The sequence below is a fragment of the Dipodomys spectabilis genome, unplaced genomic scaffold (assembly GCF_019054845.1).
Source record: "Dipodomys spectabilis isolate Male_0828 unplaced genomic scaffold, ASM1905484v1 ptg000004l, whole genome shotgun sequence".
NCBI lineage: Eukaryota > Metazoa > Chordata > Mammalia > Rodentia > Heteromyidae > Dipodomys > Dipodomys spectabilis.
In genome coordinates, this window is record NW_024870681.1 from 12,906,985 (window position 1) to 12,930,935 (window position 23,951).

Below are 23,951 nucleotides of genomic sequence, written 5' to 3' on the forward strand. Positions count from 1 at the left end.
TATGACCTACATGTTTTTGAACACTGGTACTCAGCTAGCCACAGAGATGACTAATGTCCTTCTATACTCATAGAACTTTCCATAAGGGAGAGACATGCACAGATACAAATGTGTGAAACTGAATGCCATACAAAAATGTGGGAGGAACACATTATGTTTGAGGGGACTGGAGATGATAAGAAAATGGAGTAAATGGAGAAAAGCATTTCATGTTGAATAACAAGAGCACCAAAGACCAGCTAAATTTAGGAATGACTAGCAGTGTTATGAATGTCCACTAGAAGGGTCTTGGGGCCTGGCAGAAAAGGATAGAGTAGGACCATATCATGAAGAGCCTTGAGTAATGGCATATACATACAAAAAGTACATGCCATTTCCCTGATAAGTTGACTTCAGAAGCCACTGTCACAAAGACAAAATAATACATACCTTCTGTAATAAACATACACTACTTACTGTTTTATTGAACTATAAAGAGACAGATTATCACTCATCTTCATTCTCTTGATCTATGGTAGGCACTAACTCAATGCTTCAGAATTTCCTAATTCTGATGAAATGGTATCTGACCAGAGTTGGCTTGATTATAGCATATGTAGAAAAGTTACCATTCAGATACCCATCTGAAATATGTGAACCACATTAAAAATTTTAAACATTCTAGCAGTCATATTTTAAGAAGTAAACAATTTAAAATCAAGTAGAACAAAAACCCAGTGCACCTGTTAAGAGTTGTCACTCTATTATCATGGGAACTAGTTTTCATTAAACTTGAAGCAGTTATGACACGGCAGTGTTTTGGTTCAGACACCTGTTCACAGAAAAGCATGATGGGAAAGTATTTCCTGACTTGAGTGTGTTCCTTTTTAAATGTGAATTTTTATTTCTTTTTAATTATTTTAAAATATTTAAGCCTTTTTCTTGATCTTAAAGATGGTGCAGATTGGGGTTGGGAGGGATGAAGGGCGAGTGAGTCTAAAGATAATGAAATAATCAGTGCTGAAATAATTTTCCCATCATCCTTTGTTCTGAGTATTCTCTGTACCCTTTAAGATATCCATCTTTTTCTTTTTAAAAACCAGACATGCATGTGAGAACTTTTATTGTATAAAAAGTTCTACAGGTCAGTAAGTTTAGAGGAAAATGAGTATTTGGTCCCCTCAAAAAAATAAGAATAATCAAGATTTTAGGGCTTTTATTTTTTTCTTTTGTAATTGTATAAAAATGGAGAAAGAAATAAAAAGAGTTTTAATATGAAGACATTTTTTGCTATAATCATTAATTTTAGAGACATTGTTAGTGTGTGTGCATAGTCCATTTCCCACATCTTTCCTCAAGTATCTTCTATTTTTATCATGAATTCCCTTTTAAACAACTGTAGGTTATTTAAAATAAATTTCTATAACTTAATGAAAAAAAAGAAGTAAATAGCAACAAACTTAATTTTAATCATTTATTTAACCCAACATATCAAAATATTGGCATTTCACTACGTAATTAATATAAAAATATTTTACTATTTGTATAACATTTAAAAAACCTACTGTGTGTTTTACACTCATAGCCCATCCATTTGGACACTTAATTTGTTATTGTAAAAATTTAATATGAATTTAGATCTCCAAATTTGCATCTGAAAAAGATTCATGTACCCATGTTGTTCCTAGCATACTTAAAATGTTTTCTAAGGATTGAAAAATCAATTTTTAAATTAGAATGAAAAACTTTTAAGAATGCCCAGTGCCAGTGGCTCTTGCATATACTCTTAGCTATTCAAGGGAATGAAATGTGGAGAACTGAAGTTCAAAGCCAATTGTGGAAGATTTCCAATTAACCAGCAAAATGCCAGACTGCAAGCATGGCTCAGCCATTAGCAATAAGCTAGCTAGAGCACAAGGCTTTGAATTCAAGCCCCAGAACTGGTGCATGCGTGCACACACAGATATACACACTTAAAAATTACTTCTCAATCACCCTTGCTGCATTTCAAGTGCTCAATAGCAATTTAACTCAGTAGATAGTGGTGCCATAATGGAGAGTATAGCCCTAAAATGCTCTCCTTCCTAAGGTCACTTTGGACATCCATTTATAAACATGGCTTTTGGCATTATTTATCATTTAGAATAGAATATATGAGTAACCAATATTCTCTATTTCTTTCTTAATTGGTTCCAAATTCCTTTTCTCCATCCAACTTTTTCAAGTCATGACTATTCCTTTGGTTTCTTTTGAGTTTTCATCTAGTCATGTACTCACCCATTCAGTATAATGAGATTAGTTCAGTGACATAGTCCTTTCTGACTCTACATCAGCTGCAAAATAGTGCCCAAACGCTAGTCCCTTGATTTTAACGACATGTGGTCCTTTGTACTCTACAAGCACTTGATATATTCTAAGTGCCTTTGGTTGTAGTAACTAAGTATGTAGGCAATCTGACACTAATGTTATAGATAAGGAAATACTAGGAGGTTTATATATTTGCCCAACCAACATGGGCAGTGGTAAAGTGAATTACAACTCCATTAGCTTTGCCACTACACTACAGGCACAATATTCTTCAGAAAAAAGGCTTCCAGAGATTGATAGACTCCACTTCTCTTATTTGTCTCATTCAATCTTACATTGCAGGGTAGACAGCTTTAAATATTTATTTTTTGTTTTTGCTTTTGTGGTAGCATTGGGGTTTGCTAGACAGGTACTTTATCAGCTCCATTCCACAAAAGTTTGTAAGATCTTTAAATCAACCCTACAATTAGCTAAATTTCTTGATCTGAAAAACTGTCCTGTTACCCTGATATGTATATTAAAAAAAGAATTGAAAGTACCAATTCAAAAAATACAATCCTTGAGTTTCTTTAAATGACTGTCTTGCAATGAGTTGGCCAAGAGGCCCTCATCTCTTTGTTTATGTATATGTAGACCCATGAAATCAATGGGAGAAGAGCAATTGTAATGGCCATCACCAAATGAATTCTTCCACCAACTGGATTCCTGTAAAGACACATGAAAACTATTATAAGTAAAAGTCTGCTAAGATCATAGATTACTTTGGAAGCAAGTACAAATATTGAATTGTTAAAGCATAAGATGACCTTTTAATACGTTTTTCTATCAAAATATTACTTACCTGTAGAAAATCCTTCCATTTAAATCTTTGTTTGTCTATGTTGCAAATATCTTATCCTACCTAATGATGTCTGTAAGGTATCTATAATGTCTATTTCAGGATTTAATTTGTTAATGTTTTCTTTAGATTTTTCCATCTGTGATCATGACTATGATCACTATGTAATAATCCCCCCATCCTTTTAACTGCTCTTGGCAAGTTTTGTCCTCATCAGTGAATCAGAAAGTGTGACTTCTTTTCCTGTTCCTAGAAGTGTTTGTTGATGGCTGGCATCATTTCTTTCTTAAGTGTTAGATTTCTCCAGCTGTGCTCTCTAGGCCTAGAGTTTTCTTTTGGGGAAAATTTAATTATAGACTTTACTTAAGAAGAAAAGGCTGGAAATTAATGAGTTTAGAGTCCATAAAGATATGTATTCTCTATTTCAAGAAATTAGGAACAAAGCAGCAAGTTAAACAGAAACAAGAAGATAAAAGCAGAAATTAGTGAAATAAAAATTAATATAAAAATAAGAGAATTGATAAGGCCAAATATAGTCTTTAAAATAATTTATAGCACCAAGTCCTTTGTTTCAAATAGTTTTTGTATTCTCAATCGAATTTTAAAAAGAATTTGTTCCCTTGGTAAAAATGTTCAAATTTAATATCATAAAGTTGTCCAAAGTGTGCCCTTAGGATACTTTAGTTTCAGTACTGGGGCTTGAACTAAGGATCTCAAGCTCTCTCTTTACTGACACTCTACCACTTGAGCCATAGCTCCAATTCCAGCTTTTTGCTGATTAATGAGATAAGAGGTTTGGCTTTTTCCGTCCAGGCTGGCTTCCAACCTTGATCCTCAGACCTCAGCCTCTGGAGAAGCTCTCAAGAGGATTCTGCTATTATGTTTATCTTCTTTTTTACTTTGAGTTTAACTTGCTTTTTCCACCCACCTTTATTTATTTCTTTTCAATTTTGACAGTACTAGGGCTTGAACTCAAAGCCTTGTCCTTGCTAGGCAGGTACCTAGTGACCACCTGAGTCAGCTTTTCCTGTTGTGATGCAACTCATAAAACTGGGTGGCCTGGAACTGTGATTTCCCCCAGTCTTTACTCACCTAGGATTAAAGGTATGATCTACTAGCGCCTGGCTTTTTCCTAACTTCCTAGAAGCTTAACTCATTAAATTTGGCCTCTCTCTTTCTCTCTTTCTCTCTCTCTCTCTCTCTCTCTCTCTCTCTCTCTCTCTCTCTCTCTCTTTCTCTCTCTCTCTCTCTCACACACACACACACACACACACATATAGCTATATATAAAGCTTTTAAGCATGATTTTTAGTGGCATCACACAAATTTTGGTATGTAATACTTTACTAATTCTGTACAAAATGTGTTAATCTCCATTGTGATTCCTTTTCTGTTCCAAATATTATTTGAAACTGTATTTCCTAACTTCCATAAATACAGAAATCACCTAATTATGGTTAGTAGTTAATAGTTTAATTGCACTGTGATAAAAAAATTATCACAGGATTTGAAATCTATAGTCTTGAAACCTATAGTCCTTTGCAATGTGTGGGGACTTACATTTTTTAATGCTAAACATGTATTAATAAGAACATGAATTCTAACATTCATATTCAGATGGTCTAACAATGTCCATTAGGCCAAATTTCTTATGGTGTGGTTAAAGTCTTATATTTTTGTCTTCTTGCTATATTAAAGAATAAGAGAAGTATTTTAATGTCTCCCACAATAATTAGAGTGAAAAGTTTTTACCTCTCAAATTTTATGGTGTAAGTTTTAGCTATGTTGTTAGGCACATAAAAATTTAGAATATGTCGAAAAACGAACTTTATAACTTTGGTGGGGTGGGGGAGATGGGAGGGCAGGGATGGTAAGGGGAAACAAAGGAGGAGGCAACAATGCTTGGTAAGAAATGTACTCATTTCCTTGCTCATGTAATTGTAACCCCTCTGTACGGTATTTTCACAATTAAAAAAGAATAAAAAATTAGAACTGTTATATCTTTTTAATGAATAGAAATGGTCATTAAAAAGTGTCTTTCTTTAGCATCCTAAGTGGACTTCTTAATAAGTAGTGCTTAGACAACTAGGTAACTATGGAAAAAGATAATATTGACTCTCCTATTCCTTATTCATTTCATAACCTCAGGTTTATCTATTAGGAATTTTGTTGTTGTTGTTGTTTTGGCTATACCGGGGATTGAACCCAGAACCTTGAACATAGGCAACTACTTTACCACTGAGCTACACCCCCAGCCCAATTCTGAAGATTTAAATGTAAAACTGAAACCACACATATATTACAAGAAAATTTATGTCAGTCTCTTTATAGTGTGAAGGGAAGTATGTTTTCACACGTGTGGTTCTAAATGAAGAATCAACAAGGATGATCAAAATTGCCTTAATGAATATAACAAAATAAAAACTTGCCCATGGTAAAGTGAAAACAATAACAAATTGCACAAGAAAGTAGTTCTGGACTTATAACCAAGGGTTAATTGCCCAGGCATATAAAGTTCTTCTAAAGATAAATAATACTAAATCTGACAATTAAATTTCAGGCATATAAAGTTCTTCTAAAGATAAATAATACTAAATCTGACAATTAAATTTAACTATATCCTGGAGATGGACCAACGTTTCAGAGAAAAAGAAATATAAGCTGGGTATGATAGGTATGCCTGCAACCCTGGCTAGTTAGGAGGAAGGAGTGGGGTAGATGATTTGAAGCCAACCTAGGCAAGAAGTGCAAGCAAGAGATGCCATAAAAGTGCAGGGGACTGAGCTCAGTGATAGAGTGCTTGCTTTGCATGCATGAGGCCCTGGGTTTGATTCCTCAGCACCACGTAAGCCGAAAAAGCTGGAGGTGGTACTATGACTCAAGCGGTAGAGCACTAGCCTTGAGTTAAAGAGCTGAGGGACAGCACCCAGGCTCAGAGTTCAGGCCCCACAACTGACCACCCCAAAAAACAAAAAACAAAAGTGCAGGGGACCCAATTTTATCTCAATCAATAAAACACTAAATGTGGTGGTGCACACCTGTCATCCCAGCTACGTGGGAAGTGTAAATTAGAGGATCACAGTCCATGCCAGTCTAGACATGAAGGTAAGATCCTATCTCAATTATAACCAAAGCGGGGCTGGGAAGGTGGCTCAGTGGTAGAGTGCTTGCCTTGCATGCATGAGGCCCTGGGTTCGATTCCTCAGCACCACATAAGCAGAAAAAGCCAAGTGGTAGAGGGCTAGCCTTGAGCTGAAGAGCTGAGGGACGGTGCCCAGGCCCAAAGGTCAGGCCCCAAAACTGGCAAAAAAAAAAAAAATTATAACCAAAGCAAAAAGGGGTGGAGGTGTGTCAAGTGTCTTTAATCTCTCTTCTTTCTTGGATGGGGATTGGACACAAGGGCTTACACATGCTAGGCAAGTGCTCTACCGCTAAGCTACATTCCTAGCCCTTAAGTTTGCTCTTAATAAGACCAATTAAATCAAAAGTCTATCCCCTTTTCAACTATCCAATTAGTAAAAGTTCAAAATTTTAACAATATGTTCTATTGGCTAGGGCTTAGGGAAAGTCACACTTATTGATGTCTAGAGTTAATACAAAACACACAGCAATCCCTGTGGAGGAGAGTCTGAGGAAGCACAGTGAAATATTAATGATGCAATTACACTTTGATCCAGCAATCCCAAAGCCATACTTCTAAAACCATTAGATATATGTAGAAGGTTATTAATTGCAGCGCTATTTTTAATGGCAAAATTGTGGATATAATCTAAACAGAGCCATGGAATAAGAAAGTCTTTGTATATTATAATGAGCTCTAAGACATAGGTCAGAAAGCCTAGGTACACTGCTTACAGCTCACTACCACTCATCTATGGTAGGCAGGAATGAATACATATGTTTCTATTGCACTGAAAATCCATGGGATAAAGCTATAAAGCTGAAAAAAGCTCACATATAGGGAAAGGATTTAGGATTCAATAAAGAAGTTAGGGCTTAAGAGCAAAGAGACAAACGGTACATGGTCTCCCTGATAAGTGGATGCTAAATCTAAAATGTTAGGTGATACAACAAAACTAACAGGACTTAAGAAACAAAGAACTCCCACTCATCTGGTTGAACCACTACTAAATATCCCCATGCTGCTGATCACATGTATGGTGTATATGTGTACACCGTTATATGTTATAGACTGTGATAGATAATTGGCTCCAGGAAAGTTAGAATGAACTTGTGACTTTAAATGAGCATCATTATTCCACAATACTGTGAAATTTGGGAAATTATGTAATCACTTAATCACAATTAAAAAAAAAAAAAAGAACCTTGGGGAAGGTAGGGAGGGAAGGGATGGTAGGGGGAAAACAATGGAGGGGGTAACAATGCTCAATAGGAAGTGTACTCATTACCTTACTCATGTAACTGTAACCCTCTGTATAGTATCTTTACAATAAAAAATTAAAAAAAAAAAGGAAGTTAGGGCTTTTTTTCCCAAATATGTCTTATTTTATAGATTTGACTAGGAAGCCATGTAGACATTGTACACAATTATTTAAAAATGAGTACATTTTAAATAAAATGATACCTAAAATATGAATGCATGAGTGTGTGTGTGTGTACAGTATATACCACAGGCTGGCCTAGAACTCATGATCTTCCGGCCTCCTAATGACAGGAGATTACAGGCATGAAGCACCACACACAGCTAATACATTGTTTCTACCTTTTGACATTTGGTATTTCTATATTAGTATATTAAAGATTGTCTTTTATGAACAGTGGAGATTTGGATTTTAAGTCTCTGTGCATTTTGAAAAGTTTTGACTCTTAACCAAAATATCTGGTAAACTTTTGACATAATTTCTGGTGTATCTGGATTTTTCATCTCTATCTTAACATGTGCTTCCAATTTGTGCCACTTGCCTCCTACTTCCCATTTTTGTACTATCTTCTCTATTCATTTCCTATTCTCTTAGTGCTATGCGAAAGACGACAACATCTGTACTTTAACTCTTCTTAGACCATCCAAGATCTATAAAAATCTTAACTCCATTTATACCCTTCAAACATACATCCTACTCTTGTTATGTATTTTTATTCTATATTTTTAAACTCAATGAAACATCGCTACTATTGTTTTGTTAATATCCATTTTATATGTATCCTACATGTTTGTATTTTCCTTGCTTTTCCTTCTTTTTTTCATTTTATTTATTTATTTTTTTATTGTGAAAATACTGTACAGAGGGGTTACAATTACATGGGCAAGACAATGAGTACATTACTTATCAAGTATTGTAGCCTCTTCCTTTGTTTCCCCTTCTCATCCCTTCCCATCCTCCCCCAGCCCCCCCACCCCGCCCAATCCTCCCCGCTCCCCCTGCCCCCCACTTTTCCTTCTTTTCTGAAGTTTCTGTCTGAGATGACTGTTTCCTTGAAGAGCACAGACTACACATGGGGTTCATGAACACACAAATGATCTGTTAGTCACTTCCCTTATGAAAAGGTAAGATTAGGGTAGGAAAGATTTTCTTTAAAGATTATTGTTTTCATTTACATGTCTAAATTTTCTCTTGAAGCCAAGTATTGCTGGCTCATGCCTATAATCCTAGCTACCTAGGAAGTAGGGATCTGAGGATCACGGTTAAAAGCCAGCTTGGCAGACAAATACAAGAGAGTCTTATCTCCAACTGACCAGCAAAATTCCAGAACTAGGGATGTAATATAAGTGGTAGAGCACCAGTCTTGAGAAAAAAAGCTAAAGGAGAGATTGAAACCCTGAGTTCAAGCCCCAGTTCTAGTACATTTAAAAAAATTCACTTGCTAACTGATTTTACCAACCTTGGGGTCACTTGATTTGAATGGAAGGTTCAAAACTTACTTTGCTGAGTTGTGACATAGCCCCATCCATGCTGTGATGATCACCAGGCCAGACAGCTCCCTGGAAAACAGTTTCACATTTCATGATGTGAAGTGCCTGCACCTTACTCCCTTACCACTACGGGGAAAAGTACAGTACAACCAAGAAAACAAGCCCAGATAAATTTCATTATCTCTACTTGTCTGAGACCTCAGTGTTAGGCAGGATGAGCTCAAATCCGTATACATTTTTAGCAGGAGTTGGAGCCTGAAGGGAGATACATAGTTTGTAGTAAGAATCAGATTACTGTTGTAGTGCATATGTGCTTCTGGATATGTGTTTAAAAGCACATGACTTTTACATAGGATTAAACGCAAAAAACAACAATCATCTTCTGTCAGTGCCACTGAAGGTCCTACTTGAAGCTCACCATAATTCCTGGACTTAAATTGGAGGCATTCAACCTGTTTGGTTTACATCCCATATACAGTCCTAGCCAGGTTGACTCTCTAGTTTCCCACAGATGACAAAGCACACCTTAGCCCTGATGACTATTTCATAAGTTGGACTTGGAAAATAGCAGGGGGTAGAAAAGAAAGTAAATAGTCTCTCAGTAAGGCCAAGAGTCAAGGGTAGGAGAAGGGAAAGGAAGAGGTAGTAACAGGAGAGTAAAGGTTCATGGTGATCGGAGGAGATGACGTGTGACACAGGAGGCTGAGCCTGGCAGAGGTGGTTATAAAATATTGACCTCGGAGGCAGCTGTTCACATTTGAGGACTTTGACTTAGCCAGAGGTGAATGGAAATGCTGACAGAGTTACTACTATCTTAGTAGAGGTTTAGGTCACTGTGTTGTACCTTGGCTTTGTTACAGGGAGGTCAAGGTCCAGCTGCCTACAGTAATAGAATGGAATAGGTAATGACTTTGGGTGTAGGTAATCATGGAATCTGATAGGTGGGTTTTGAATCCTGACCCCATCATTTCCTCAGTTTCTTCAGCTTACTGAAGACGTGTTACTTTCCTTGCTTCTCGTGGTACAGTTGGGGTAGTTAAATCATCACTGTGCACGGTTAAACTGGCATTACAAAGAAATAAAGGGTTTCTTGGTTTCACCCCACCCATCCAAAGAGCAAAAGTTACTGCTCACCTGCCTTCTTCTTCATGTAAGATGTTCTGTTGTGTGTGAAGCAGGAGATGGTACGCCAGACCTATAGCCCACGCCATACAAAACACCATGTGTATTGCAGAGATGCTCTTCCAAATGAAGTTCCCTACAAATACACATCTTGATGCTATTAGTCACTGGAACACAACCAGAAACAATCTCTTAGTACCTGTCATGTCATAAACTGCTTTCAGGAAAGAGATTCCGAAGAGACAACGTAGAGGTTATAATGTGCATTACCTATAAACTTCACTGAACAAATTATTTTTGGTTGTCTAGCATTTCCCATCATTATTTTCTTTATGGGACTTACCCTTTCCACACCTCTTGTTCTATGTGGGCCATGATTTGATGCCATGGTTTGTCTCAAGGCCAATAGATAGTGAACCAAGGCCAATAACTCACTTCTGGGCCTTTGGTAGTGAAGAAATGGAGTCTCTTTTGTTGAGCACTGTTCTGTGAACTTGGAGCTGCATGGAGCTCCAAGAATTACCCTGTGGAGCCTAGGAGTAAAGTGAGGGCAGCAAATGGTAGAAATAAGAGGTAGAGAGAAGTCTTGGGTGAGTCCTTTAGTGCCTACAGCCAGCATCACCCATAACTTTTTTTCAGTGAACATCACCAGTTTAATTACTTCTTAGTTGATAGCATATTTTAGATTATTTCTGTCTGGACTGTAATTGATGAAGCCCTAACTCATCCACTTTAAGGATGAAGATAAGAAATTAAGGGTCCTAAAAAAGGAGCCAACGTATATAAGGAACTAGAATTTTCCCCATGAAGGTGAGAATCATCCAAAAGCCATTGGGAACATTCAAGCCCTCTTAGTAGAAGCTGTTTTAAAGAAAGTGAAGAATAATCTTTCAGGATTGACAGTCCTCATTAAAAGGAGTATTTTTTTTTTCTAACAGACAGTTTTCTAGTTATAAAAGTGTTCAGTCTAAGAGTTTTTGTTTTTGTGTCTTTATGCTGGTAATGGGCTGAACTCAGGACCTCACACTCTTACTCAGCTATGGCTGGTGCTTTACTTCTTGAACACACCTCCATTTCTGGGTTTTGAGTGACTTATTATAGATTAAGAGTCTCACATATCTTTTTTTTCCTCCAGGCTGGCTTTGAATTGGGATCTTCAAATCTTAGTCTCCTGAGTAGCTAGGGTTATAGAAGTAAGCCTAAAGTTTGTTGAGAATTTCTCAGGACTATGAAAGGTAAGATCCTGTTTTCCCCACCACTTGTCACTTGTATGCAAATAAAGCAGTTATTTTAATTGAGCTCTTTATGTGTATACTCACTGGGAGATTTTTGTAAGGGGTTAAAAAAAAAAAAGGCACAGATGCTGGGCACTGGTGGATCAGGCCTGAAGTCCTAGCTACTCAGGAGGCTGAGATCTGAGGATTGCAGTTCAAAACCAGCCTGGGCAGGAAAGTCCATGAGACTCTTATCTCCAATGAGCCACCAGAAAACTGGGAGTGGCACTGTGGCTCAAGTGGTAGAGTTTTCACCTTAAACTGAAAAGCTCAGGAACAGAGTCCAGGCCCAGAGTTCAAGCCCCCTGACCAACAACAACAATAACAAAAGAGGCACAGAGTACAGAATAAACATACACACAAGACTCTGCTTTACAGGCATTCAGTTATTCAGCAACCATCAAGTATCTACTATATGCCTGGTCACTCAAGCATAGAGTGAATACTTGTGTCCACCTCAGATAGATACATTGAAATACTAACCCTAAGGTGATAGCATTATGAGATACTACCTTTGGGGGGCGGTAAGCAGTTCATCTGAATGGAACACTCATGAATTAGATTAGTGCCCAGGAAAGAGGCCTGAGAAATCTCTGTGTATCCTCTACTGTTGTAGGAGAACACACAGCAAAAGGGCTGTCTCTGATGGAAGCAGCCCTTCATCAGAGGCCAAACTTGCTGATGCCTTGATCTTGGACTTCCCAGCCTCCAGAACTGGAAGAAATCCATCTCTCTTGTTTATAAACCTCCCAGTCTACGATATTTTCTGTAACAGCAATTTAAATGGATTAAGGCACATGTAAGCTAAAGTCATACAAAGATGCATGGGCTATAATTCTGCTCAAGAGAGATTTATAGCTTAGTGAGAAATGGATATAAAAGTATGCAATGCATTGCTGTAGATTTTATGATAGTATACTAAGAGATTTGTTATTGACATTATAGACAGATTCTATTCACAAGTGGCAATTCAGACACATAGATTTTAAATAAATTCAAAATAAGAAAGAAATTAAGGTGTGTGGTATTGCTTTAAGAAAACTTTGCAAAGAATTATAAATAATAAATATGTACTATGTATCAATTGCCACTGAGTTTAGTGGCTTAAGAAATCAATGCAATGGCTAAAACCCTTCTCTCTTATGGGCTAACCTGTACAACAGATTCCATATCAGCCTTTGAAGTCCTGGATCCAAATTAGTAAGTATAACAAGTCCTTCCTAAAGATGAGTAAGGAGGATTTGGAGTAGAATGAACTCTTCCTATAATCAGAAATTAGAAGCAGTGCTTTATAGAGTCCTGGGAATTGGGTAGGCAGGTTCTCAGGAATTATCCTAAGGAAATCTGATTTGGTGGCTATCCATTCAGAATTCAAGGTTCATACCTGTGACAAGAGGGTTCAATCCAACAAGCAGAGTCAGTACTGCAGGTATCAAGTATACCACCTGTTAGCAAAAAGAGAAGAAATACCTGGGTTAAGAAGTATGTCAAGATGCACGATGTGTGGAGATATCCAGAAAGTAAAGAAAGTTGACATCAGTTGTCGTCAAGCTCCATGATTTTCTTTTAGGTTTTAGTAACCTTTTATGAAGTAGCTACCTTTTCTTATATAACTTGATCACCATGCCAGCTTGGATTCTTGCCTGCTTCCCTCCTAAATAGTCTAGTAAACTAATTGTATCATAGTGCTCACTTACAATGTTTAGTTTAATTCAACACACAGCCATTGAAGACCATGCAGCTATTCCTAATACTACCATGCAGCTATTCCTAATACTACCCTTGTCTACCATCTATTACCATAGCTGTTCCCTGAGATCATGTGGGCCACAGTGCTGAGGAAGAGATGATTGGGTGTGATTCAGGGGCATGACAGGCAATGCCAGAGTGTGATATTACTGCACTAAAAAATTCCCCCCAAACCTAACTAGAATTGCTCATTATAATTTCCACTGTTTTCACTTGTTGTCAATATAATCCCAAAGCCTAAGCATTATCTCCTCTATGACACTGTGCAGTCTTATGCATCTGTGTTGAAAGAAAGTGGGGACAAAGCTGGTTGCTAGTGTCTTATGCCTGTAATCCTAGCTACTCAGGAATTCAGATCTGAGGATCACAGTTTGAAGTCAGCTTGGGCAAAAAAGCTTGTAAGCCTCTTATCTCCAATTAACCAGTAAAAAGCTGGAAATAGATGTGGCTCAAATGGCAGGTGTTAGTCTTGAGCATTAGGCTAAGAACATGAGGACCTAAGTTCAAGCCCCCAGTATACACACAGACACACACACACACACAAACTGTGCAAAATTCAAATGTCTCAAGACATTTACGGGACAATCCCCTCCAAAGGGCTCGAGTCACAGCAGTGATGAACATTGTAGGTTTTATGAGCTTTAGTTGGTTTCTTAAAAATAACTCTGAATCAACAGAACCATTAACCTTAAGCCTGCCTTTGCCTACTCAACTGTTTGCTAGAGTTTCTAGCTAGAAACTCATGAGGAAGGTTTGGTTGATAGAACACTCCAGAACAGCATCCTCAGTTATGACATCTATTCAAAGGGAATATGTGACTGCTCCTTGGTAGCCATGGACAATTGGTTCCTTCACTGCACCTGCCCCCTGAGGATACTAAACTCTAAGGATGCTCAAATATTTGCATAATAACCTACACACTTCCCTCTTATGATTGCTATCATGGTTAGCGATAATGCATGTTAAATGTTCAGCACACTGAGGCACTGAGAAAATGATAGGACTCATAAGTGTGGTATGATTAAGGGGATGAGGATTGCTGGCGTTTCACCGGGAAGAACTATCTCTGGAAAGTTTAGCAGTTACACACATAAACACACATTGTATTAGGAAATAAAGGTTTGATGTTTTAAGTTTTTCCAGCACATGAAGCAGGAGGAGAGGCAATCCGATCAACCTGTGTGATTTGTGCACTTTACACAACTCTACCAAATTAGGGGCCATTTTTTTTTTTTAAATTTGAAAGCGGCCCCTACTCACCACCCACAGCTCTGCATCTGGATCGTTGACCTGGAACACGAAAACATCACCGTGTTAGTGGACATCTGGATCATTGACCTGGAACACGAAAACATCACCGTGTTAGTGGACATCTGTTCCATTTTCTAGGTTTGGTTTAGCTCTTTCTATTCATTTGCAAATAGCCAGACGCTGCAGCATTCATAGTCTAGCAACTCTGGACTGCTGGGCTCCAGACTGAATGCAGCAGGTGGCTCTAACACACCCAGAGACTCCCTCCCCCTCCCCCCCAAGAATTGCCTCAAACTCCTGAATGGGTGTGTTCTAAGGACTCTAAGGACGATCCCAACAAGCAGACCAGGCAGGATGAGGTCAGGCATGATCGGAAAGGGTTTTGCTCTGAGTCTCCCCGTCTCCCCTCAGGCCGAAGGGCCGGGCAGCTTCCCTCAAGGTCCCATCGGAAGTGACAGAGTGGCAGCCTGGGGTTCCCCAAAACGTACCCCCACTTCTGGTCCTCCCGGTACCCCCGAACGCCCCTGCGGCCCCGCAGCCAGGCCTGGTGTCCCCCGGCCGCACGCCAGCCCGGCTGACCTGCACGAAGGCGGCCATCGCGAAGAAGGCGGCCATGAGCGCGTTGCAGGCCCGCCACAGTGCGCGCGCCCCGGGCACTGCCGCCTGAGGCGCCATGGCTCTGGAACCCGCCCCGGAAGAGACCGGGGGATGGGACGGGGGGCGTGGCCGGTCACAGGGGGCGTGGCCTTTGAGTCGGGGGCGTGGTTTTTGGACGTGACCTAGGCCCGGAGCTAAGGCCAGGGGCGGGGTCTGGTGGGACGTGGGCGGAGTGAGGCTCGGGGCGGGGCCTCGGGGGCGGGGCCTGGCTTCTGTTGGCCTTCTCACGTTCTTGGCGGTCTTTACCTCAGTGGCTCACTTGGCATCCTCTCCAGATGATCTCACTACCTTGAGGTGACTTAACCCTCGCCAAAGCTGTGGCCCTAGGCCTCACTCTGCAGCTGTATCCAGACTTCCCCAAGGGCCAGAAGCGTGTCACAGGTGGGGAAAGCGAGTTTCACAGGGCCTAGAGGTGGGATTCTGTGGTGGTTGGTGGAAGGAAGGCCTGTTTGAACCTGGCCAGGTCTAGATCCAAAGCCCTGTTCCACCTAGGCTAAGGTCACCTTCCTCACATGAAAATGAACCCAAGGAAATGAAAAAGAAAGAGAAAGGGAAAAGCAAAGGAGAAAAACGAGGCGTGTGTATATGTTTTTCTGGTTAGTATTTATGCATTTCTTTCCCAGAGCTCAGGAACTTTCAAAGGCCTGTAAGCATTATGGTAATTTCTAGAGAGATGCCAGTTACATCAACATCCGATATGGTTCACAGCTTCTGTACAGACAGCCTCGTTTATCTTCAGGGCTTTTATTATAAAAGGTATTTACATATTATACATATTTACAATTCTCCCTCACCAGCAAAACCAACAAAATTTCCAACACACGTTGCTCATGAATTTCTTATGAACGAAAAGACACTGAAATATTCACTGTTCTCTCTCACTTGTTACAGTCTTTTTTCATTTTGTAATTTACCCATCTGATGAATTCCTCTCTGGGCTCATTTACACATCCATAGAACTCATCATTTTTGCCCTTAAAGAGTCTTTATTGCTTCAAATCATAAGCTTGGGTGCCTGTCCCCCTTTCGTTTTAGCTGAATCTCCTCAAACTGTGTAGAAGAATCTTTCTTCCCGTTTAGTTCCATCCCTCTCAGAGAAATACTCAATTTTAAGAATGTCTGGGGCAAGATGTAGATTTTCCAATTTGGCTAGATGGGAGGCCTAGGTAGAGTCTTGCCATCAGAGGCTGGCACTAGAGGAAGCTATCTGGAAAAAAAAATGAACAAATATGGAAAGGACTGGGGGCATAGCTCAAGTGGAAGAGCACTTGTATAGCATGTGTGAGGCTTTGAGTTCCAACAAACAAAAGTGTCTGGCCTGTGGATTTGGTGTGCATATTGGTGACTGTATACATTGGCATTGGTGTGGCTGGACAGCCTCTGTCTGGAGTTCTGAAAGACTCTTTGGAATACCACCATTAATCAGAACTGAGGATGGGAGACAAGCCACAGTCCCCTCGTGGTCCTGTTTATTAAATGAAAAGAGTAAATTGGAGAGGGCTTCTCATGGGCTGGAATGGGCCCATCCCCTATTCTTTTGCTGAGGTTCTGCCACCATTGTCTCAGAATGTCAATGTATTTGGAACTAAAGATTTTTACAGAGGTGAACATGTCAAAGTGAGTTCATGAGGGGTGGTGCCTATTTCAACAGACTGGTGTCTGTTGAGAAAAGATGCTAAATACCTATAGGGGTATAACAGGAAGGACCACATGAGGACATAGGAGAAATTTGAAACTGCAAGTCAAGAGAATGGCCACAGAGGAAACCAGACCTGCAGATAGATACCTTGATCCTTGGACTTCAGCCTTTCCATCTGTGAGAAAATGAAATTCTGTTGTGTAAGTCCTGCTCCCAGTTTGTCATGCTTTGTTAATATAGAGAATAATTACAGTACCTATGAAGGAAGAGTGGTTTGAGGTGCTGGTAGGCTGCTGTGTGTTCTATAAGCACCTTGGAGTGTTCTACTGTTCACTATTGTCTGGGATTTTCAGGGTCACTGCAGCCAGCATTTGGTGTTTTTGCCTAAGAATGAGTTATTCCTCTTGCTTCTAAGTCCAACTCTTGATTATTGGGATCATCACTTCCCACTATTAGCACATGTAGAGTACAGGGCCATCTCAGGATTAGGTAAGTGGCCATACATTGACAGTTGTTTTTTTTTCCCCATTCTTCTGACCACTGTAACTGGGTGTCAGAACATGAGTCAATTGCTCAGATATACTCCCAGGGCCTATATTAGTAGGATTGCTAGATAAAATAAGTTAAATTTGCATTTCAAATCAATAATGAAAAACTTTCAGGTATAAATGTGTCCCAAATATTGGCTAATTCTGGTAATCCTGGCTGGACTAGAAGGCTGTGGAATGTACAGTGTGATCCTGGAGGTATGAGAGAAAGTTTTTCATGGAGAAAGCCTTGCTGAATGTAGAGAAAGCAGAGCTGAGATACCAGAAAGGGTTGGAACCTGCTGATATCACTGGAGGTTTTGGATCTTGCCATGCCTGAAGCTGGGAATTACCATTCCAAGCTTAGTCTCTTTTCTGCCTAAGCCTGTGTGGTCCAGACTTTTGTCAATGGCAACAAAGAACAATGACGTGTCAAGTCACTATTAAGTCCTTGAAATCTTCTAAAGCCTGCTGTTGCAGGTTTGTGCAGACTGTCTAGAAATGGTAGAAGAAAGCAAGCAAGCTCAGGCTAAGAAACAATGAAAACAAATTTAAATGGATCCAGTATGAGTTCTGCTTGAGGAATGATTTTGGTTTTTCTTTTCAATGAAAGACAGTAAGGTTTTGGAAGGAACAAAGGCCTGTCAAAGCTGGCTTCCTTTTGTGGAAAGGATGGTACAAAGAACTTGTCGTGCTAGGCTCTCCCAGCTTGATCAGAGACAACATCATAAAATCAGTCAGAGGCACTGGTGTGAGGGGAGACAGACCAGCTTCTCTGCCAGAACCCAAAGGTAAGGACAGGACATAAACATCTGTCTTCTGAGACAGATGTCTAGGCTAACTGTATAGGTTGAAAGTCAGTTCACAAGCTCCATTCTCATTTTGCTGTGATTCTACACTAATAGTTCTAGATAACTCGGCCCCCACCACACTCCTGTGTGTAGAGAACAGAGAAGGTGTTGATCTGCTGGCTCAACACCAAGCCTGGTGTGTTTCTAGGTGTCTATTGATAGAATGCAGTCTCTTGTAGAGACTGTGTCCAGCATCTGCCTTGCCAGCTATAGTCAGCTCTCTTAGAGTGTGGGGGCAGGGTGGGCAAAGTCTGAAACGGAGTCATCACTTGTGAGTGGATCCTGTTCTTAGCTGGGTGTTCTAAGTATGCATGCTGGCGACAATCACAAGATGACATGTTGGAGGAACAGGTACAGGGCTCAGGAGTTCCTGCCTATACTAGTTACTACACCATCTCCCTTCCTCTGCCCGGCAGGTCAACCAACAAGTACCAGGCATTCATCTGTCTAGTCTTTGCTGGCCCCATGGGTAGGAAGTATTGGAGATGATAGCAGTTAGAGAGAATGATGGAACAGTTCTACTCTGTGCCACAAAGGCTACTTTTAAAGTGTCTCAAACCAGATACAAATGCTACCACCCCAGGAAGGATAGGGACACATTCCTACAAAGCCCATCTAGTTAGCAAAACTTAGTTCCAATGATGAAAAGGTAACTCAGATTCATTGTCAACCAAAGACATCTGGTTCAAAGAATGTTCCTCCCTCCCATGCCTCCTTTGGCCACTGGAAGGAGAGTAAGTTCAGTGTGCCCTTTTCATCAGTGTGAAACTCTCACTGGACTATTTGTTTTATACATTTATTACCCATTCAGTATTTCCTGTGCTCAGGCGCTGAGCTCATAACTGAAGATGTGACTAGACATAGACACACTATCTTTGACCCTATGAAGTGGATAACAGAAGGCTAAATTACACAAATAATTGGGCAATCAGGCGGGGAACTGTGAAGGAAGAGACAGGGAGTACTGCTGTAGAATGTGCTTAGTAGTTAGGGGGTCTGACTTCTTCTGAGAGGCCTCAGAAAGCTCCCCAAGAGAGTCTCAGCTATAAGCTGAGGGGTGAGTAGATGAAAGGCAATTAAAAGTCATGAATCGGGGCTGGGAAGGTGGCTCAGTGGTAGAGCGCTTGCTTTGCATGCATGAGGCCCTGGGTTCGATTCCCCAGCACCACATAAGCAAAAAAAAAAAAAAAAGTCATGAATCAAGCTCCAGGCAGATTGATGCTGGTATGAAGAGGCCTTGGGGCCTGAAAATCACAGGGCCAGGCAGTGATGGAGGAGTAGCAGTGGGGGGAAGTGGAGGCTGGCAAGGTACAGGGGTGCTGAAGAGCACTGGGTACTGAGCAGGGGTCACATGTTAAGAGGTCTGCTTGGGCTGTGGTGAAGAGATTGTACCAGAGAGAGCCCAGAAGAGAGACAGGATTGGCTAAGAGGCACTTGAGGACAACCAGAAAAGTAATGATGCTGGCTGACTAGCAATGACCCTGGAGAGCAGGGAGCTCAGATGATCAGGTGGGGAGATAAAACCAACAGAGCTGTAAGTCAGAAACTTGAAACATGCCTCTGTTCTCTATCTGATGACAAAATCTAGTTGTCAAGCCTGCTTGGCTAAGGATAAACTAGAAGAGACAGCAAATGCATAGTAGAAATGGTGGACCCCTTTGTCCCAATGGTGGCTGCCTTGGTTCCATAAAGAACCCTAGACTGCCAGCCTTTGTTACTGGCTTATCTGGTGTCAGGTGTATCTCTTTAGTATCTTTTGTTGGCAATGACAATGTTCTCCTACCTTCCCTTGTGATACTTAGCTTTTGTCTTTTACTGATTATTTGGCATGAACACATGCCGTTCATACTTCTGGATTGGACCACAAATTATAGGAGGTGTATCTGATGTACCTGGGTATCATCTGCATCCAATGGATGGGTAAGAAAGCATTTATATGCTGTGCAAATGAATGAAGAGAGGCAGGGGGGGCGGGTAAATGAATACAGTCATAATATTCAACATATACATGTGAATGGAACTGGTATCTTGAAGGGATGGATGAGTTTGGGATAGATGGGGGAAAACAATGAAAGGCGTGATGTTGATCAGGATGCATTATGCTCATAAACTAACTTGTTGACTTGAAACCACTTTGCACAACTAAGGATAATTAAAAGTAAATGAATAAATGTTGGGTTTGAGGGTGAGGGATGTACTAGTTAATACGTTTTAAGTTTACCCATTAGGCAATATGCCAAGTACTTTAAAAAACATATAATATTAACCATTTCATGCTTGCAACAGATCTATTAGATAGATAATATTATCCTCATTGGAAATGGATTGAGAATTAATGCATCGGCTAGCTTCCTCACTGTCCGCTTTTATGGGCCTGCATTCTAACTTGGTTTGCTTGCTGATATCTGGTAATTTACCAGAGCCAGGCTGGCTTTTGAATGATTATTTTGGAGATGGAATCTTTGCACTTTTCTAATTGAGCTGGATTTGGGCTGTGGTCCTTGGATCTCAGCTTTCTGTGTATCTAGGATCACAGGTGTGAGCTATCACCACCCAATAGAATTTATTTTTGATGTGTACATAAGATACAAAATTGTACCTATTAATGGGTATTGTGGGAATTTTTTTGGTATAAATGTGTACATTAGCAATTGTGTCAAATATTTGATATTTCTTTTTTTTAATTTTTTTTTTTTTTTTGGGTCCGGTCGTGGGGCCTGAACTCTGGGCCTGGGCACTGTCCCTCAGCTCTTCAGCTCAAGGCTAGCACTCTACCACTTGAACCACAGTGCCACTTCTGGCTTTTTTTCTTTTTGCTTATGTGGTGCTGGGAAATTGAACCCAGGGCCTCATGCATGCAAGGCAAGTGCTTTACCACTGAGCCACCTTCCCAGCCCCAATATTTGATATTTCTTTATGGGAAAACACCCTGAATCCTTTCTTCTAGCTTTTTGAGACAAGTCATACACCATCCGTGTCTATAATCATAGTGGGTGACAGCACACTAGAACTTCTTACTCCTACCTAGCTACCATTTATTGCTCATCAAGCAACCTTTCCCAGCTTCTCTTCACTTACTCCATTAAACCTTAAGAGAAGTAAGTGGGGGTGGATATTGGGCTTTCCCAAGTCCATGGAGATGTCTCCTATGGGTTTATGAAAGTAGCAAGTAGAGCATCTAGTTCTTCCAAGAGGAAGAATAAAAACTATTTTCTTTCTATGAACCCAAGGCACCTAAGGTCTCCTGAAGGTTGCAGGCCTACTTCAACATCATTTTTGCTCACGTCTTAGCTGTTTCAATGACCAGGAAGATTTCCATACATATACTTGTTTTTCCAAGCCAGTTAGGTGAAGCTTTATTTAGAGGCAGAAAGACAAGCGAAGTGACTTTGAAACTAACATCTCAATTTTGACTTTCTGATATAGGGTTAGGCTGTTGGAATTGTGTGTGTCCACAAGATGGCAGACTTCTGCTGTCAACTTGGCCATGTGGGTGGAGAAAGGAAGAAGGGAAAAAATAGGCTTGGACCTTCCCTTGGCCCTTTCAGCTTAGAATTTCTAGATGAATATAAAGTTAGAACCAGCCTGAAGTGAAGAAATACAAACAGAACATTGCACAAGGGATATTTTGTGTTCAAACAGAGGGGTTTAAAGGAAAGAGCTAAGCTTAAACTTGTTTGCTGGAATCTTATTCTAGGGAAATCAGATACACTTGAGAGGAAAAAAAATCACTTCTTCTAATATAGGAATAATTTCAAAAGTGAAATCATGACAATATGTCTCCACTATTGAATATTTATGTAAACTGGCTGCTACTATTTTTCCTCTTCTTGACATCCTTGAGAGCCATCCTGGATTTTGCATTTCTAAATCTAAATTCCAACTCTCCCTACTAAACCCATAACAACAGGGTGTGTCTCTGGCCCCTTCCTTCTCTCCATGACTGACAGGATTAACCATAAAACCCTTCTTCGTATCAGTTCTTTAATACTGTTATAGTAATTCTTTGTGAACTTCTTGGCTCAAGACTAGAGAAATTCTTTTACAGTTCTTGAAGCTGAAAGTCAATGTGTTGGTAAGGGCCTCAACTGTATTGCCCTTTGCAGCTTCTGGTGACATCTGTGGCCACATCATTTCAATGTCTTCCTCTGTCTTCACTTGGCTTTCTCTGTGTTAGTATTATCTTCTCTTCTGTCTCTTACAAAGAGAATTATCGTTGGCTTTAGGATCACCTGGAAAATCTGGGGGCCTGTGAGTTAATTGCATTGTCAAATGTTTTTCTCTAAGTAGCAAGAAATACTATGAAAAACTGTAATTGGCATTATTCCTGCAATATTTTCCAATCCTCATTGCAATTTTGTATAGTGCAATTACTATGTGGAAACTTTTAGGGATTTTTACTTCCACTTGATGAATATGAATAAGGAAATGGCTAGGTAACTGACCCAAGGTCACCCAGTTAGTTACAGGTGGAACTGAAGTAGAAATCCAGAACTCTCAGGTTATCAAAAGTCCTGGATCCTAATAGCTCAGAACTAGTTAGCTTTAGATGATAAAAGCATTCTTACAAAAGTAAAAACATATCCTAACAAGGAATTCATTAGGGAAGAACAATTTTCTTTATTTAATAATTATTGCAATCAATAACAAAATGGACAAATGATGGACTATTACATGATATTGCACCCACAAATTGGAGCAGTGCTGGTGGCTTATGCCTGTAACTCTAGTTACTCAGCAGGCTGAGAGCTCAGGCAGAAAAGTCTGTAGGACTCTTTTCTTCAATTAACCAGCTAACAGCTGGAAGTGGAGTTGGTGGCTCAAGTGGTAGAGCACCAGCCTTGAGTGAAAAAAGCCAAGTGAGAGCACAAGGTTCGTGTTCAAACCCCAGTCCTAGTACCAAAAATAAAAACAAAAATCATTATGATGAGTGAAAAGAGCCAGACACGGATGAGCACATGACCGTATGACTCTATTTATGAGAAATTCTGTAACAGTCAAAGCCATCCAAGGTGAGATGAATTCAATCAGCAGGGGAGGGGAGTAGTGGGGTAAGAGCTACAGGAAGGGCATGAGGGCACCTACAGGGATACAGACTACTCTGCATCATCGGGGAGGGGTCAGTTATTGCATGTGTTTGCATTTGTTCACAAGCAGCATTTGTATACTCAAGTTGCTGATTTCTCTGTTTGCAGAGTGCATCACACAAATAAGTAAATATTGAACTGTAGTTAATGATATGCACACTGAAGTGTTTCATTTCAGAGTAAAGTGTGCCAAAGGTTGAGGCTTAAAAATAAGATGGATTGATGGTGGCAGGAGGGAGGTATGGATGGATAGATGTGGGATAAACTGTGTAGATTTGAGTGTGGGAGCTGGGGTGGATGGATACTTATTGCATAGTACTTACTTTGTTCAGTGTTTGGATATTTTCGTAATACAATGTAAAACAAAACATGAGAAGTTGAAAATGTATTTCAAAAGTTGTTAATGTACGTTGTAATCAGTGAGACAATCCAAAGCTCCATGGGTAGAAAATTGTTTGTTGTTGCTTTACATTACATAGCACCCACCCCTCCTCCATCCACAGGGATAGGTTTCAAGCTCCACAGTAGATTCCTAAAACCCTGGATAGTACCAAACCTTATGCACACTATACTTTTTTTTTACATATATGGAGCTATGATAAAATGTGTAACTTAGATACTAATAGAGAGCATTAACTAGAGTCATGCATAATGGCTCATGCCTGTAATTCTAGCTTCTCAGGAAGCTGAAATCTGAGGATCACAGTTCAAAGCCAGCCTGGGCAGGACAGTCCATGAGACTCTCATCTCTAACTAACCACCCCAAACCCTGAAGTGTAGCTGTGGCTCAAGTGGTAG

At 40.0% G+C, this 23,951-nt stretch overlaps 1 protein-coding gene across 2 annotated transcripts in view; it reads right to left on the reverse strand.

Moving 5' to 3' along the window:
- Tmem220 (transmembrane protein 220) overlaps positions 1-15,072 on the reverse strand; it is a 21,626-nt gene extending 6,554 nt beyond the window's left edge. The window contains exons 1-6 of one of the 2 annotated variants that reach the window (XM_042690934.1): positions 14,972-15,072; positions 14,402-14,431; positions 12,777-12,837; positions 10,131-10,254; positions 9,006-9,065; positions 1,440-2,991 (exon numbers count right to left, since the gene is read on the reverse strand). In XM_042690934.1, the coding sequence (XP_042546868.1) occupies positions 2,856-2,991; positions 9,006-9,065; positions 10,131-10,254; positions 12,777-12,837; positions 14,402-14,431; positions 14,972-15,067 (507 nt within the window). In that variant the 5' untranslated portion in view covers positions 15,068-15,072 and the 3' untranslated portion in view covers positions 1,440-2,855. Of the gene's footprint in view, positions 1-1,439; positions 2,992-9,005; positions 9,066-10,130; positions 10,255-12,776; positions 12,838-14,401; positions 14,432-14,971 lie in introns of those variants that run through there. The other variant, XM_042690942.1, reaches the window with a different exon arrangement.
- Positions 15,073-23,951: the final 8,879 nt, after the last annotated feature.